Consider the following 19,039-nt stretch of genomic DNA (forward strand, 5'->3'; position numbering starts at 1 on the left):
AGGTACAACACTTATTCACACAGAATTGCTCTCTCAATAATGCGTTCAAACAAATGTAATATTATAGTGCTACTTCATCTGATTTCAAATTTTAAAAAATCAGTAAGAAATTCAGTGATCTGTAGATACAATAACTGACAAAAATGTAGCTATTTTTCATCCTTCACAAACAAAATTTACACTGCAAAAAGCAGCAATAATACCTTTTAATGCTGACGAACGTGCATTTGATAGGAAAATATTTTGCACAATAACCACTTTGAAACTACTCTTCGAGACTTGTATTCATTTTTCTTTTAATATATGTTATGAACAGAACTTCTGTGATATTTCACCTTATATTTTCAGTGTTTCTGATATCAGTGAGTAAGGAGTGGTAAATGGTAATAATATGGTAATTGGTAACTCAGCCTGAAATCAGGGAGGTAACTAATTGAAATTAGTCATATCCTCAATTTCTCAATGTTGTCACTAATGCTAACTAAATTTGGAAAATGTGAAGTGAAGTGAAGTGAATTGAAGTGAAGTGTGGCCACCTACAATTCCTTCCAGACCTGAGACTCGAAGTCTTTCTATCGTCATTAGGCCATGACTGCCCCCTCTCTCCACATGCTCCACATGCTCCACATCATTGAGTTTACAAGAGGGAATCAATTTAAAAGTTGTTTTGTAAATGCTTTTTGAATACTTTCATGCATCGTACGATAACTGTTCCCCTTTGTGGATGCATTTCAAATGTACTTTTATCACTAAAATGCTGGAAATTGTAAGAAGAATGTTATGTCACTAGTCCACTTCAGTGAGTGGGAGCTGTTGAGAAGAAAAAGAAAAAATAACAAAACCACATAACCTTCTGAAATTATTATAGTATGCAATACATTTTTTTAATATTTATTATATAATGTAGTGTTTGCACAACTTATCATTTTACTAGTCAAACAAATGGCCAAGTCAAATATAACTTATGTAAATATTAGTTTGCTAATTACAGAGGTGGGTAGTAATGAGTTACATTTACTTTGTTACATTTACTTGAGTAATTTTTTGGGGTAATTAATACTTTTTGGAGTATATTTAAAGGTACTTTTACTCTTATTGAGTAAATTTTTTAGGAAAAATCTGTACTTTTACTTCGTTACTGTGGGCGGCGCTTCTCTCGTTACTTTATCTTAATGCAATAAAAAAAAATTGTTTATTCCAAACGCGCTGTCTAATTTTCTCTGGACAATGTGAGCGATGCCCATTCGCAAATGATTCATTCTTTTGAGTCAATTCTGTTCAAAGGCTTGATCAAACCAATTGGCAAACGAGTGAATTGGTCCATGAATCAGTTTGAATGATTCGTTCAGTTCCCTGTCGCACGTGCTGAGCGTCTGAAGCGGTTCACTCAGAGTTGTAACGTTTAACATCAGCAGCGTTGAAAACGTGGCTATGGAACTGCACTGAATTAGGCTAAATTAATAGGCTATTATTTGCTTGTGGTGAAGATCCTTAGATGAACACCGCGTGTGATGTCTACTGTTTAACAGGTAATAACTTGGGCTACATTCGATTACAGTACACGATACCACTGTGACATTAGTTTGTTGTACGTGTGTGGCTTATAACAGAGGGGAGTCAAGTTGAATGCAGCTTCCAAAAGACAAAAAATTGCAGATTTAGATTTTATTAATTTTAATACAATCACACCGGTGCGAGTACGTTCAGCAAGTTATATCATCAGCTGCTAAATTCATATCTGTGTTCGCTGGCTGGCGCTGAGCCAGAGATAGATGTGTTTATACAGCGCTGTGCATTATAACCAATCACACAAGATTCTGTTGAGCTTTTGAATGCACTGGCCAATCAGAGGCGTTCAGATGAGTCATCGCTAAAATGCCGGTGCTTCCTTCACTCGCTCGCTGACTGGAGACCTCTTTCTGGCGAATTCTCTCGTCAGAAACAACAAAGTGCAGATGTGTGTACAAATCTATAATTAAGATATTGATTTCACAGTGTTAACAGTTTCAGTGATTTTAATGGGAGTTTCTGAGAGTGATTGAACTCTAGACTATCAGTGAAAATGATCTTTAATAATGTAAATGTTATTTGCTCTCTTTCTGAACAATGAAAGATTAGTAGCAATTTTTATATCATATTAACTTTCAATGTTAAATTCACATTTAATATAAAGTCAGTCATATTAAAAATGTTATGGCATGACACCTATTTGTTACTTAAGTAAACAGACAGGGTTTTATAATAAATTACATACATTGGAGTAAAGGCTGATGAAATATATACATTTATACACGCACACATACATTACATACATTTTATCTATATATCTAAATAAAAATAGGCTCAGTATATATGACCCAAAGTAACTAGTAAATAACTACTTGAGTAGATTTTTTATCCGATAATCTTTTACTCTTACTCAAGTAACTATTCAGACTAGTACTTTTACTTGAGTAAATATTTCTAGAAGTACTTTTACTTTCACTTGAGTACAGTTTTTGGGTACTCTACCCACCTCTGGCTAATTACTCGTTTAACTTAATTCTGCTTATTTCCACAAAAAAAATTTTCACTTTAGATAACTTATCATATCTTCATTGATGCTGCTTGAGATTGTACACTCTTTCTCAGAACTAAACAGACCATTACCCAAATCCCTTAATTGTGTGCCAGACTTTCCCAGGCTTTTCTCCCTCACAACAACTTATTATAGTTTCATTAAAACTTTTTGCGAATTGCTTAAAGTCATGGTACTGTGCTCTATAAGGAGGCAGGAGGTAATCCAATAAAGTCTTTTATTATAATCCACACAGCAAAAACAAGGAGTCGAGGAGCTGAGGTGGCACAACACACGGACCAAAATACAACCCGAATTCCGGAAAAGTTGGGACGTTTTTTAAATTTTAATTAAATGAAAACTAAAGGAATTTCAAATCACATGAGCCAATATTTTATTCACAATAGAACATAGATAATGTTGCAAATGTTTAAACTGAGAAATTTTACACTTTTATCCACTTAATTAGCTCATTTAAAATTTAATGCCTGCTACAAGTCTCAAAAAAGTTGGCACGGGGGTAACAAATGGCTAAAAAAGCAAGCAGTTTTGAAAAGATTCAGCTGGGAGAACATCTAGTGATTAATTAAGTTAATTGATATCAGGTCTGTAACATGAATAGCTATAAAAGCTTTGTCTTAGAGAAGCAGAGTCTCTAAGAAGTAAAGATGGGCAGAGGCTCTCCAATCTGTGAAAGACTGCGTAAAAAAATTGTGGAAAACTTTTAAAACAATGTTCCTCAACGTCAAATTGCAAAGGCTTTGCAAATCTCATCATCTACAGTGCATAACATCATCAAAAGATTCAGAGAAACTGGAGAAATCTCTGTGCGTAAGGGACAAGGCCGGAGACCTTTATTGGATGCCCGTGGTCTTCGGGCTCTCAGACGACACTGCATCACTCATCGGCATGATTGTGTCAATGACATTACTAAATGGGCCCAGGAATACTTTCAGAAACCACTGTCGGTAAACACAATCCGCCGTGCCATCAGCAGATGCCAACTAAAGCTCTATCATGCAAAAAGGAAGCCATATGTGAACATGGTCCAGAAGCGCCGTCGTGTCCTGTGGGCCAAGGCTCATTTAAAATGGACTATTTCAAAGTGGAATAGTGTTTTATGGTCAGACGAGTCCAAATTTCACATTCTTGTTGGAAATCACGGACGCCGTGTCCTCCGGGCTAAAGAGGAGGGAGACCTTCCAGCATGTTATCAGCGTTCAGTTCAAAAGCCAGCATCTCTGATGGTATGGGGGTGCATAAGTGCATACAGTATGGGCAGCTTGCATGTTTTGGAAGGCTCTGTGAATGCTGAAAGGTATATAAAGGTTTTAGAGCAACATATGCTTCCCTCCAAACAATGTCTATTTCAGGGAAGGCCTTGTTTATTTCAGCAGGACAATGCAAAACCACATACTGCAGCTATAACAACAGCATGGCTTCGTCGTAGAAGAGTCCGGGTGCTAACCTGGCCTGCCTGCAGTCCAGATCTTTCACCTATAGAGAACATTTGGCGCATCATTAAACGAAAAATACGTCAAAGACGACCACGAACTCTTCAGCAGCTGGAAATCTATATAAGGCAAGAATGGGACCAAATTCCAACAGCAAAACTCCAGCAACTCATAGCCTCAATGCCCAGACGTCTTCAAACTGTTTTGAAAAGAAAAGGAGATGCTACACCATGGTAAACATGCCCCGTCCCAACTATTTTGAGACCTCAAAATTGAAATGAGCTCATTTTGTGCATAAAATTGTAAACTTTCTCAGTTTAAACATTTGCTATGTTATCTATGTTCTATTGTGAATAAAATTTTGGCTCATGTGATTTGAAAGTCTTTTAGTTTTCATTTTTTTTAAATTTAAAAAACGTCCCAACTTTTCCGGAATTCGGGTTGTAATAACCGACAAGGTATTATTATTTATTTTAAAATGAGAGAGACTAATGACATAATTGAATGAACATAGGTGAACATAATGACAAATCAGGGCAACTCAGGAAAAAAAGACAGGTGATCAGGACCGCGTTCATCCCTGAAAAAAATGGTGCAAAATGTTTTTTTAAACGTAAACGGTGGTGCATTGAACACCCTGTTCTAATGACGCAAGAGTTGCAACTATGGCAGCTGAGAAGGCCATTCTTTGTGTTCTTTTGGAAGAATTTTCGGAGCCTGATGAAATGTATAAATTGTATAAATACGTGTTTAATACTGGAAAATACATTTGATGTTACAGTCACTGCCCTTGCTGTCCAAAATAAAATAGATAATCCCAATCGAGTGAAGGGATTTGAGGAAACTGTGGTTCCTCATTATTGTGATTTAACATTTGCCACACATTTGAGGATGAAAAGACAACCATTTCAGGTGAAGGATAATTCACTTCTTACCTCCGAGTGTTATGTTATGATCTGTATGACCTTATTGTTTTTATTGTGAGTATTAGGCTTATCATTATTGATCACTGTTGTTGTGCTATGATATTGTATTATTTACCATTTTATAATCAGAGGTGTATAAAAAAAGTGTATGAAAGTGTCACTCCATAATACAATAGCAAAATATATAAATATCTATAGTATATCTATATTACATTAATCAGTATTAAGCACACCTTCTTAAGGAAAGGATATGGACCAGAAGACATTGCAATTACTAAATGATATTTATACAGACTTAAAGAGGTTCCAGATCTATATTTGTGCTCTTATTATTTTAGTTATTTTGCCTTTAAATGTAAATAAACATGTGCAAACAATATACTTGCTTTTGTGAATTTATTTTGATGTTAATTACCTAGTGCGAGCTGTCTCTTTAACACCATGTGGTTTATATATATGTTGCTGCTTATTGGGCTGACATGTTTGACATACCCACCAAACAAGAGAAAACGTATCTCAAACCTAGTTGCACATCGTTTCCAGGAAACATGTCGTTCAAACCTGAAACTGTAGCAAAATGGTGCACACCGGTTTGAGCTTGAACTTGCCCTAGGAACAGGAAAAAACACAACTAAAAGTCTTTAACCACACTTACTCTCACTTATAACAAATCCAACCAATATTTAAAAGGTACCTATTATGCAACATCCACTTTTACATGGTGTCTGGACATAAATGTGTGTTGGCAGTGTGTGAACACAGCCACCCTACAATGATAAAAATCCACCCACACTTTACTTTTTTATCCACATTAAACCAAATCAGTCTCACTAGTCATTTTGATTCTCTAAACAATGTGACTTCATATTTGCTTAGGCCCTGCCCACAGTAGCTGACTAATAGCCCTGCATTGCCATAAGCAGTGTTCGAAACCGCTCTCTATACACTATATAGTGCACTATTTTGAGTGTCAGCCATTTTGTAGTGCTGTCCAAATTCTACATTTGAACGACTTCATTCCCTACATCCGTCCTCTACTTTTTACCCACAATGCATTCAGATTTTGAGGGTACAACCGATGTACACTGTGTAAAGCATTATTTCCCACAATCCAATGCGGAGACCCAGCGAGCTGGAAGCGAGAGTGGGAGCAAGCTAGTTTGAATGAGAAATGCCATTTATATCTTTATTATTTCTTCTTTAAGGTATATATATATATATATATATATATATATATATATATATATATATATATATATATATATATATATATATATATATATATATATATATATATTATTATTTATATTTAACTTTAGCACTAACTATTTTAATTCTATTCTTTGAAAAAAAATCTAACTACCTTTCTAATCTTTTTGTAATTTTTTTTCATATATATATATATATATATATATATATATATATATATATATATATATATATATATCATTCTTATGTAAAATTAACTGTCGCCTGAGGGCGCTTTACTTTTTTTTAAAAAGTCATTTTGAGTGTAATTGCGATTTATAATACATTCTGAAATAAGGTATATGTAATTTAAAAGTGCATATGTGACAATGTTTTCAAAAGTTTCAAGTCTCACGCGCAGTGTATACGTCACCGTCTGAATCCGTTCACTTATTTAACTCCTTTCTAGTGATGTGTCGTTCGTGAACGAATCATTCTTTTTGAACGAATCTTTTAGGTGAACGAATTGTTCTCGTTCACGTAATCCACTGACTCATATTTCTCGTTCACTGAAGTTCCTCCCTCCACAGCAGCGCGGCGCTATAAGCACCGCATGCGCAGCTCTGTGAACTGGGCAGCTCTGTGAACTGTTTCATCCTGTCAAAGAGTTACTCATCCTCCGGCCAATAGCCTTCGAGTATGACATGTGACGAAACGTGATTTTTTGAATGTAGTGAACGCCCTTCACTGAACGAGTTTCATGAGTCTGAACGAGATCTAGAGATATCGTTCGTGAATGAATTGACAGAACTGATACCCATGTCGGTCGTGAACGAGTTGAATGAACGGATACATGTCGTTCGTGAATTAAATGAACTGGTATATAGCTTATCTCGTTCGTGAGCGAAATGAATGAGAGTAAACCGGGTCAGTTGGCTATTTAGCATGTCAATCTCGTAAAATGCAAAGCGCAGTTATAGGTACTGTGCACATACGCTTGTTTTCATATTTAGCATACAGAACATAACTAGACGTTTAATCCCCGATTTATGAATGTGAATATATAATATACGAACTGTCTGACTAAACAATTGAAATGCTAATTATACAAGAAAACCTTGTGCTTTGTTCATCTGAACAACTTAATTAGACTTTATATATACTGAAATTTTAATACAGCCAAATAAGTTTTTGTAACAAGTGAATACGTTCGTTGACTTAAGACATGACACATAAGCAACTCTTTTTCGCCAACTGCTGGGGTATTTTGTGTAATAAGAAGAAATGGTCACTGAACGAATCAGTGAACGAATCTGAACGAATCATTTTGGTAAACGAACTGAAAATGAACGAATTTCTTAAAAGAATCATAATTTCCACCACTACTCCTTTCTGATATAGTGCACTCAGCAGCCATACATTCTATATTGATTAGTGAACAAGTGAGCGATTTCAGACACAGCTAGTTTCTGCCCTCAGCGGTTGTACGCTGTCCTCCATTTTCTCACAGCTTATTTGCATTTAAAGTGATACACACCAAAAAAATATATTTTGTAGGCATGCCCCAAAAATGACATTATCCACATTATAAAAAATCTGTTCAGATTTCAAAAGTTGTGAAGTGTTTTCCAGTCTTAAGAGATGTCCCTGACAGAGGTTCTCTGTGCCATAAGTGTACATATTCTACTAATTGATAATGAATTTCCAATAAAGCATATCAACCAAAGTTTCCCTTGAAAACTGCTTGAAAACTGCCTATTCCAAGATTTCCGTTACAAAAATTGTAGCTTGTCACTTGGGCAGCACCCTTTGTGCTCCTTCTACCCCTAAAGGATGTAAATTAGGTTACCCATAAAGGGGTAGTCACCCAAAAATGTAAGTATAATTATAATTTACCCTGACGTAGTTCCAAACCTGTATGCCAATGGTACGACAACTGTAAGGTATAACTGTTCCAGGTTTCTGGCACTGTTAATGAAAAATACCAATTTTTTCATGTATTAAGAAATGAGTAAAGACTCAAACCCCTGATAAAGCATATGTGAAGTCACACTAAGCGTGGGGTGTTGTTACGTTTTGAGTATATTTCTAAAATTAGGAACAGCTCTTAGACACAGGCCTATATGTATCCTTGGAAACATAATAACCACACCAGTTTTACTTACAGCATGAGAGAAAAAAGAACAGCAGAAATCTCCAAAGCTCCTACTATGATCAATCCATGAAAAAAAAAAACATTTTATTGAAACAATGAACTAATGCGCAAACAACATCAATCCATCCCAGAAACCATCCTCTCCCATCAACAGAGGAATTCAGTGATGTAGGCCTATGTACTTGAATCACTTATCTGTTACAGCACAAAACTCATTGGCTGCTGAATGTTACATGAGGTGTACTGATAAAAAGGATAGATCCTGTGGCATGAGGTGGATAAATGTACAGATACATACAGTAGATACATCCTGGTCCTGTTTTTTGCTGATCTAGCTCGTGTGCACCAGTTAATTCATGAACATTACTGTATGTGGTAGTAGTGCTGGCCTTTGTATAGGCCATATATGAGGATGCTTAAATCCAGATTTGCATCCAAACACCGTTTTTTCTCCTTTAATTCTCCTATTCCTTTCTTCATATTAACGCACAGTTAAAAACAGGTTACTCTGCGCTGTCATGTGATTCATTTGCTACTGAATTCCCTGCAAGACCTCCTGATGCAGAGAGGCCCAGATGATAATAAAACACCGGTGCTGCATTGCCAGGATTTATTAAGCTCTCCGTTAAACTACACATCGAAAATTACAAACTTATAAATAATGATTAGCTTATGGTGCATGTTATTAAAGTGACAAATAATCATTAATTATAAAAGGCAGATGCGATGAGAGATGCGTCGCATCCTGACACACAAGACATCCTGATGGCTTACAGCCACTGAACTCAAGCCATTGAATAATTATTTTTCAGTAACATTGTTATTGTTTTGCATAAACTATGTAACAGCAGTGATCAGATAAATTATGATAAAAATTAGAAGGTTTTGAGTGAATTACCTATAATACACAGGCTCCAGCCTCTGTCTGCGATGCTGTCGCTGTTGCTCTTTCTTTTCTGTCTCTTTGTGTATAAGTCTTATTTATGGCCGTAATGCATTTTATCTCATTTTAACGTGTCATTTAAAGGTTTGGCTTTAAATGAAATCCCTCGATCTGTGCTCTGTATGTTGTCCAGTTAACGCAAGTGCACGATGAAGATGGACCGATCCATTGTTCAAATAGGGTTTCGTGGACTGCACACTGTTTAAACAAAACTAATAACACAATATCATTTAAATACAATTTGTCAGTTTATATTTCATATAGAATCTATATAAATTCCTGTTTATTTCTAAACAGTAGATTAAGAGGCATGTGGTGAGGGACCATAATTACCATTAAATGGTGAGTTACCCACTCTGTAACACATGGACTCTTCCGGAGCGCACGGACTCTTAGCAACAAACCAATGTTTCCATCCGGGTTCTTATTCCAGATGACTAATGATAAAAGGCTGATAATAAATATTACATATATTTCCTTTTTCCAAAGAAATAAATAATCGTATTTTCTTCTTTTTCAAATATAATTTTAATTAATATAAACCAAATTTCAAACATGTTCATCATTGATGACTATGTGTATAGATAAGTAAAAATCACAGTTGGCCTATAAACTACAGTCGCACTTAACTTTTATATATATATATATATACTAAACATATTAAACACTGATTAAACGGTAGTATGATTTGTTATCAAGAATATTTCATCACTGATGTTTATTTCGTATTTTCTCCGCTTGATGGTGCTACGACTTAACGCATCACTGGCTACGCTATTATTTTCTTGGTTTTGTCTGCTTTGTTTATGTGCTGGATTGTTTTTATTTGTGAGGGTATCTGTTAATAACTGTTAACACAAGCCTTTTATTAGGATACAAATTGATCTCTGGAGCAAGTAATAATATAAATTTATATGCTAAGGAAAGCACTGACCACCCGGGTATATTTGTTTTGCATTCTGCTGAAAAAAATAATACTAATAATAATAATAGGCTTAGTTACATTAGTAATTGCATTAGTCAGGGCTGAGTAATAGTTAACCTATTAATGTGAAATTATTTTATAGAACGCATATGACAGATGAGCAACAAGAAGAAGAATGAAATAGCCAGACACATTTTATTTATATTTAAACTCATGTATGCACATTTTTATTGAAAAATTAAGACATACTGCATGTACATGCACTTACATCAAATTATGTGATCAATATATTGGCCTGTCAGTTCAGTTATACATAGCTGAACTGTAGCCTAAGTCTGTATTTTCAAGAATAAGTAAAACATTTCTACATGTTAGTTGTAGGCCTATACACAAGTTATCTCTAAGTGAGAATCAATACATTCTCCCTGTGATGGCCTTTGGAACTTTAGAGTGTCTTTTTGTTTTTCTCCACTGTTTTGGGTGTTGAGCAAAGGGCCTGATGTGTTTACTTCTTGATTAACACAGAATACTCCAACAGGAAGTATAACTAGCTCAGTTGGTGGTATGGCAAAAAACTCGCTTGTTAATCTAAGCCTCTCAAACAGGAAATGACTATGACTTCTGTGCTATAGAGACTTCAGTTGAAGAGCATTTGTGGTTATCAACCATTTGAGAATTTCCTTCAGTGTGAACACTGCATGTGATGGCCCAGACAAAAGATCCAAACCTTGGGCAGCCAACAGGCACCAACTCTGCCCTTCAGAGGCTGGACACGTTAGCTAGTCGATTTTTTAAGTATCGAAAAGGACACCATGAGAAAGGAATAGAGAATGAGGGGCCACATGTGTCAGAGTATACCATCCTTTGGGATGCAACAAGTAAGTCGAAATGAACTATTTTTAAATATTTCATTATTTCTATTAAATGCACAAAATGGCTGTTTTTGTTGTTGTTGTTGTTGTTGTTGTTGTTTTGTTTTTTTTAATGACTGACTTTTGATATAAAAAAAAGTCATTGCATATACTTTAGAGAGTATCTGATGGATTTCCCAACTTCTAGATTGAAGGATATGAAGTAGGTCTTTTATTGTAATTCCAGAGTAAAATGTGTTAGTCTTGTCTAAGTTCATACCGTATATTTCAGCACACTTTGATTGTTGTCAGACTTTTTGTGGTTTCAACAGGAAGAGATCAGTTTGCTTCTCACAGCCAGCAAACATTTAAAGCAAACTAAACTTGTAAGTGTTAAAACATCAAGATTCCTGTACATAAAGTATTAACTTTTCTTCTAGTTAATGGCAGACCTGATAATACTGTAGGTTGCCCTGCTATGCTAAAATTTAAATGTAAAAATAAACAAATTACACCATTGTTACTGATAATAAATCCAAACGTATGCAATTCAAATCTCATATGCAGGTGGCGGGCTAAAACTTTACTTTCGATATTGTGCCTGGATAGAAAATTGAGTAGTTTTCACTGATTATGCATTTGACTGACCAACCAGAAGAAAAGATGGATTAGCTGATAACAGCATCTCTGTTGCTGCCTAAAAGAAATAGCAAGAACTTTTATAGAACAAGACATTTTCTAACACATCCAGTGTTAAGCCAATTTTGCTTTTGTAATTTAAAATACGTTTCAGTTTGCAAAGTGGTTTCACCTGTTGGAAAAGTGTTTTTATGACACCAAACTCAACTCAAATACTCTGTACCTGCAACTTTCAGTTCATTACAGAATACAGCTTTTTTTAATATTTGCTTTTTTTATTATGTCTAACATATGGTGTTGACAGGGAGATAAAGAAGAGATTTAAAGTTGCCCCCTCTTTAATCTAGTTCAAAAACATAAATAAAAAATGTCAATCCCTTACAATATAGTTCCCATACTCAGAACTAGAAATCCCAGGGGATGCTGACAGAATGATTCAGATAGACCAACTTCAATGCATTAAATAAGTTCTGTGTTAAACATTTACATAGATTGGAATGAAGTTGAAAATGTTAAAGTTGTGTTCTATTCTATTCCATATAAAGCAGTTTATTGTCTTTTCTTAAAAGCATGCCTTTTTCAGTTTATAATGTTAATTCTGTTATCTGTTTATTTAGTGAAAGAATTATTGGCAAAAGCCAAAGAGGACTTCTTGAGAAAATGGGACTGTCAGCCACAGGTATGGGAGCTTTATTACAATAAACATGATAGTCGTAGACAGTTGTTTTTTTAGCACAACTAATTTTTGACTTCTGACTTGGGTTCTGCAGAGCACATCGTGTCTAGATGACTTTGACAGACTGAAAACTCTTGGCACTGGATCTTTTGGAAGAGTAATGCTTGTCAAGCACAGACAGTCGGGACGATACTACGCTATGAAGATTCTGGACAAAGAAAAAGTGAGTATGCATGCTGTATTGTATATCTCCTACAGGACCCAGCAATTGATTTTTGTCCTCTGTGCAAGGTATTTGTTTATGAGATATAACATTCTTTAACACAGTCCTGGTGTCTCTTAATGAGTACATCCTAGTGCTTTGGGAAATGCTGAATGTTTATATTTTGAAAGTATTAATTTTTAGGTTTTCCAAAAAGAATATGACTTCACTATGAAGATATGGGGGGAAATGGTTGCATCACCATAACAATTAAGGATGTTCTTGTTATTTTAGGGAACATAATAAGCATAATATGTTCCATAAACTCAAAAGTAAATTATTTAAGACCTGTTCTTGTTCTGTTTATTATGACTGAGTTTATTATGCTCTATTTTTATGTTGTCTGCTGCTTTAAAGGCTCAGCTCTTTCATCTGTGGATTCTGATTCGATGTCATTGTTTTTAGCTTTGGTCAGCTGGAAAAGTACCATTCCTCCATGTCAATGTTATAGCTGTGGTGTGGACTTCTCTATTAATATGTAAATTAGAGCAATTAGCAATACGTTGATTTTATAGTTATCATTCAATAAGCGATTAATTATACATGTGGGTGATCATTATTATCAGTGACTTGCATCAAATTGAACATTGTAAGTTCATGCTGTGCATATTTAAGTTGCTCCAACTAAATCACCTAACTTAATTGTTATGTAATCTCAATTCATTATTTACTGTATGTTTTCTGCAAATAAGTTAGCTACGCAAATTACAGTGGTGGCCCAAATTATTAGAACACCACGTAGTATTTTCACCAGGTAAAAAAAGGATTTAAATCACTTGTTTCTATCTTTAGCTGTGTGACAGTAGGAAATAGCAGTTTAAATTTCCAAATATACATTATTTGTAATAATCCGGCGAGGTGTTTGTCTGATAACAGGTAGTGCTCCACACAGAGATCTGATCTGATCATCATCAGTCTGTCTGGAATGAAACAGACTAAATCCGGAAGAACTGTGGCAACGTCATCAAGACGCATCAAGAAACCAAAGCTACAGTACTGTTAAATGCTATAAAATTAAGATGCTGTCAAAAATAATTGTGTTAATATATTTTCTTTATCAAAGAACTTCTATTAACTAAATTAAATCAACATTTCAGCAGGAGCTTTTGCTCGAGATGCACTTGCACATAGTTTTTCAGGTAGCTTTGCAGGTAGGTCTCTTGAAGCATCTTGGAGACGTCTCCACAGTTCTTCTGGATTGAGTCTGCCTCAGTTTGTTCTGTATCTTCACGTCATTCCAGACAGACTGATGATGATCAGATCTCTGTGTGGAGCAATGGCTGTTATCAGACAAAAATCTCACTGGATTTATACAATCAATGGTAAAATGAATGTTCGGAAATGTATACTGGTATTTTACTGCAAAAGATAGAAATAACTGATTTAAAATCTTTTTTTTTTACCTGGTGAAAATACTAGTGTTTTAATAATTTTGGCCACTGCTGTATGTAAAGTTCCACTCATTTGGATTAAACACCTTAAATACTTCTTCATACAAAACATTGTAAAATAAATGTAATTTGTTTAGATTTTTATATAATCTGGGTTACAGAAAACATGTTTGCAGAAGAATTTAAAAACTGATTTGCGAATGGAAATGAGCATTGTTTCTGTTTGCATACCTCTATTTAGATTAAGTTTCTAAATAACTGAATCCCGATGTTCCCTATAGAGAATAATATAATTCAACTAAATGCATTTTTATGTTTTGTACACTCTGAACCAAATTTGGTTATTAAATTGACTTAAATTATATCAAATGTAATTTACAGCTAACAATTTCTTACATTTTCGAACAATGAAACTAAATTATTATAAAAAATAAAAATTATTTTGGAATTATAGGAAATTCAGAAGCAGGTTAATTGACACAGTTGAGTCTTGTTTCATGTGTCAGAACATAATGTGAAATGGTTCAAATATATCTACAGAGCAGAGAGGAAACTATAACTTCCTCTGCTGACAAGATCAAACCGCAGCGAGCAGCCTCATCATGTTTTCACTGTCGCATAGTCAAGACTGCTAAAGTGTCATGTAACCAAATATGAAAACAAAATATATTATTGTTATAACAATTAACTGAGAGGATCGTGCATTAAAACGTTAGCTACTGTATGCTGGCGAAATGAGTCATATATGAATCGATAACTGTGGGTATTACTAAAGTCACTGTGTCTGGATCCCGCTTCTTCATGAACTGAAATCTAAAACAGTTTCATCAAAACCACAATTATTACTTTGCAACAGTTTTAAAACCACAAATATTGCCTGATGGTGTTTTTAGAAATAGGGTACAAAGGGTTAATGTTGTTGTTTTTTTTATATCAAAATAATGGAAAAGTATGAGAATCATGAGAATCCCTAAAATTATCACATATCTTTTAAAACAAAAGATTTCCTATTATTTCCTATTAATCTTTTTTTTTCAGTAATTGCCAATAAACACTATACACACTATATCACTCATTCATTCTTTAACCTTTATCACAAATTAGAATATTTAAAGTTAAATTAGATAAATAAAAGAAGCATCTAGCCCATTGTACCTAACTTATTTACACTGTTCTACATAAGAAATGCTTTTAGTATGTTAAAAACAATATGTTTTTAGTATTTGAAATGTGTAGAATTTTCGTTTTCGTTTCTTTTTTATTCAGTATTTCTTCCTGCTTTTGATGATTTTTCAGGTGGTGAAGCTTAAACAGATAGAACACACATTAAACGAGAAGAAAATATTACAAGCAGTGTCCTTTCCTTTCCTTGTGAAGCTGGAGTTCGCTTTTAAGGTACACATGCAACTTATATTGAAAAGACATCCAATGTCACAGCAGAGGGTGTGATTCTAGGATGTAGCTAAAGCTACTGAAAAAAATCAACATTATTGCATAAAAACAGAAACTAATTGTATTACACAGCATTAAGATGATTTCATTTAAATTACCTTAACAGGATCATTCAAATTTATACATGGTCATGGAGTATATCCAAGGCGGTGAGATGTTCTCACATCTGAGACGGATTGGAAGATTCAGGTAAACAGCTAATAAACATCTGCCTTTACCTGTCTTTTCCTCTTATAAATGAAATAACCATAATTTTTCCTCATAGTGAGCAGAACGCACGGCTCTATGCTGCTCAGATTGTTCTTACATTCGAGTATCTTCATGCTCTAGACCTCATCTACAGAGACCTTAAACCTGAAAACTTGCTCATCGATCATCAGGGATACATCCAGGTGTGCCAGTCACTTAAATGTTACCTGCACTTTGGTTGTGTAATTGCTATTTTATTTATATCTCTTATATTTGAATGTGATTTAGGTAACAGACTTTGGCTTTGCCAAGCGAGTCAAAGGCAGAACCTGGACGCTGTGTGGTACACCAGAGTACCTGGCACCAGAGATCATTCTCAGCAAGGTAAGAAAACACGGCAGCAGTTCTTCCTCCTCTAGAAGTTAAACAAATCCTTAATGTTTTCTCTCTTTCTTTATTAGGGCTACAACAAAGCTGTTGACTGGTGGGCATTGGGCGTTCTGATCTACGAAATGGCTGCTGGATATCCACCTTTCTTTGCTGATCAACCTATTCAGATCTATGAGAAAATTGTATCTGGCAAGGTCAGAAAAATTTCAGTCATTTTTACAATGATTTATTTTATTTATTACTGTACTGTAATTGCCAGTAAAATTCCATCTTGGTGTTTGCTCTACTGTATATCTGCACTCTGTCCCTATTTCGATTCTTACACAAGTTATTTGGCTCCATCAGTACAATCAAATTAGGTTGCTGTATCAGAACAAGTAAAAAAAAAAAGAAATAAGAATTTCATGGCATCATGTGTTTTGAGACAAATTTACCCTGAAATCAAAATTTGACGAATATGTATTCACCCTCAGGCCACCAAAGATGTAGCTTATTTCTTCTTTGGAACAGATTTGGATACAATTAGCTTTGCATCACTTGCTCACCAGTGGATCTTCTGAAGTGAATGGGTGCCATCAGAATGAGAGTCTGAACAGCTGATATCCTCACACGACTCCAATCTATCAATTAATATCTTGTCAAGCAGAAAGCTGCATGTTTGTGATAAACAAATCCATCATTAAGACCTCTTAAACTTCAAACTGTTGCTTTCTGGCTAAAATATGAGTCCTCTATCCATATGTTTTGTCCAATGAAAAAAAAAATCACCTCATCTGAATTAGAACATAAATATCCACAGATCTGCTGAAACAGTTCTAAACGAATATGTTGCTGGTTTTGATGTGAGAGCACAACAGGGAATTAAATACTTTTCTGAGGAAGTGATATTATGGACTTGTGTTATGGACTTATATTTTTGGAGTTTTACAAATTTTACAAATCTATTTTTACATTTAATTTTATTAGTTTTGTTAGTACATAAGATATAATATGATGCAGTATATTGTTCTAAGTTGTTTTCAAAAATGACATATTTAGAGTAAGCAAACTAAATTAGTACTCTAAATAGTTTTAACATTCTCATAGTAATATGTATGTATGTGTGTGTGTTTGTTTGTGTGTGTGTGTGTGTGTGTGTGTGTGTGTGTGTGTGTGTGTGTGTGTATGTGTATATATATATATATATATATATAGGGTTATATAGGGTAATCTAAATCAATCTTGAAATCTAATCAAATGTTCCATATATTTCCAACAGATGTGAATATTTTATTTCCACAGGTACGATTTCCTTCACACTTTAGTTCCGACCTGAAGGATCTTCTGCGCAATCTGCTGCAGGTGGACCTCACAAAACGCTTTGGCAATTTGAAAAATGGAGTCAATGACATCAAAAACCACAGATGGTTCGCTACAACAGACTGGATTGCAATCTATGAGAAGAAGGTGTGGCCTTTTGTCTTTAACATTAAGGTTTCAATTTAATAACTGGTTCTTGGTAACTGCTCTTTTGTAAGCTAGTGGATTTTTGATTTTACAGATTGATGCCCCCATCATACCAAAGTGCAGAGGACCTGGAGACACGAGTAACTTTGACGAGTATGATGAGGAAGACATCCGGGTATCTGTCACAGAGAAATGTACAAAAGAATTCTTGGAGTTTTAGAATTTCTGTAAAGGCTTTAATAGAATTTTACATTTTACATTTATTTTGTCTTATTATATGCTTCTTCAAAGTTGAATCCAAGAACATCACAATTCCTTCCACAGTGCTTTATTCCTTTACAAGTGAAGTGTAGTCTACTGCATTAAAGAAAAAGATCACATAATCTTCGGTTTTGAAACATTATATGTTAATTAATTTATACAATGAATAAAGCCTATTTTTCCTACATTGAACAATTTTTTTTTCCATTTGTGTCACACATTAAGGAAAAGTAGCCTATATGTTTAGTATTAATACATGAGGGAAACTCAATTCCGCATTATTTTAAAGTGTGTGTGCACCATATGTGGAATATGTGTGCCAAAGAAAACTTTTGGTTGTTTAGAAATTTCAAAAGATAAAGCAAGTTTTTAAAAATCAAGTAAAATATCTCCTTAAACAGTGGTAATGCAGATTAATCCTATATTATTCTGATATTCCACACAATTCAGTCTTGGATTGCACTGAAATTGTAATGAAAAGATGCCTTTGATTTGTGTACCTTCTACAGCCATCTGTCTTCTTATATGGACCATGTGAATACTTTTATTTTGAAGAGAAATGGTATATCTGCTGTAGAGCTTATGATGTCCAATTTTGGGACAATTTATTTTGACACTGAATAAAAGAAAATTATTTACAATGGTTTATTGTGCAATGACATTTGTCACACCTGTTTGTCAGAGTACTGTTGTGAGTATAATTGTAAAAAATGCTTGTATGTTTTGTTGTTTTTGTTGTTGTTGTTTGTTGTCATATTATGCAGTGCATATAGAAAACAAGTAATTCCAGCTCTGGATGCCAATTGGTTATATTCCATAATACATTACAGGGAACAGCTTTGTCCTATTCACCTTATCTCTGTGCAGATCTCATAGTTCAGTTGCAAGGCCTCTCATGCTTGATTGCATTATGTTGCAAAACAAAAGCTATGTATCAAAAGTATTAATTCATCATGTGCCGTAATAATAGCATTTCAGTAATTTATAATGGCAGAAAGAAAATATTTTTTTAAAATAAAGTAATCATCTTTTTTTGTTTTTCAGTCAATTTTTGTTAAATAGTGTGTCTTAAAATCATCTTTAAAATCACCAGGCTTAATTAGGGAAGTATGATTCAAGATTGGATAGTTTTGTAAAGACTATAAATACAAACATTTTTGTTACAAATTTTTTTTTTTTTACTTTTTTAAGATAATTGTGTTGGTTTCAAAATATGGTTAATTATGAATTTGCTCATTATATATGGAAAATGTAAATGGACATTGAAAGAAAAATTATATTACACATCAGAAGATATAGGCTAGGTCACTACCTTCAGAAGTTAACAGAAACAA

At 34.3% G+C, this 19,039-nt stretch overlaps 2 protein-coding genes across 3 annotated transcripts in view; one reads left to right on the plus strand and one right to left on the minus strand.

Moving 5' to 3' along the window:
* Positions 1-9,366, minus strand: part of LOC132126357 (tubulin polyglutamylase TTLL7-like) — a 126,816-nt gene extending 117,450 nt beyond the window's left edge. For both annotated transcript variants that reach the window (XM_059537567.1, XM_059537565.1), the window contains exon 1: positions 9,179-9,366. The gene's annotated coding sequence lies outside the window, so the exon portion shown is untranslated. The remainder of the gene's footprint in view (positions 1-9,178) is intronic.
* A 1,271-nt stretch (positions 9,367-10,637) lies between these two features.
* On the plus strand, positions 10,638-17,897 carry LOC132126096 (cAMP-dependent protein kinase catalytic subunit alpha-like). Its single transcript, XM_059537137.1, has 10 exons — positions 10,638-11,026; positions 12,256-12,317; positions 12,409-12,537; positions 15,264-15,362; positions 15,526-15,608; positions 15,685-15,811; positions 15,897-15,992; positions 16,070-16,192; positions 17,280-17,444; positions 17,539-17,897. The coding sequence occupies exons 1-10, from the start codon at positions 10,852-10,854 to the stop codon at positions 17,662-17,664; spliced, it is 1,185 nt and encodes a 394-aa protein (XP_059393120.1). The 5' UTR covers positions 10,638-10,851; the 3' UTR covers positions 17,665-17,897.
* The last annotated feature ends 1,142 nt before the right edge of the window (positions 17,898-19,039 follow it).

Source organism: Carassius carassius, chromosome 44 (genome assembly GCF_963082965.1).
Source record: "Carassius carassius chromosome 44, fCarCar2.1, whole genome shotgun sequence".
Taxonomy (NCBI): domain Eukaryota; kingdom Metazoa; phylum Chordata; class Actinopteri; order Cypriniformes; family Cyprinidae; genus Carassius; species Carassius carassius.

Bases quoted from the DNA above. Each gene is read 5' to 3' on its own strand.
- LOC132126096 (XM_059537137.1), top strand. From the start codon at position 10,852: ATGGCCCAGACAAAAGATCCAAACCTTGGGCAGCCAACAGGCACCAAC. The intron at 11,027-12,255 runs GTAAGTCGAAAT...CTGTTTATTTAG, and splicing joins CATCCTTTGGGATGCAACAA to TGAAAGAATTATTGGCAAAA. The intron at 15,993-16,069 runs GTAAGAAAACAC...TTTCTTTATTAG, and splicing joins CAGAGATCATTCTCAGCAAG to GGCTACAACAAAGCTGTTGA.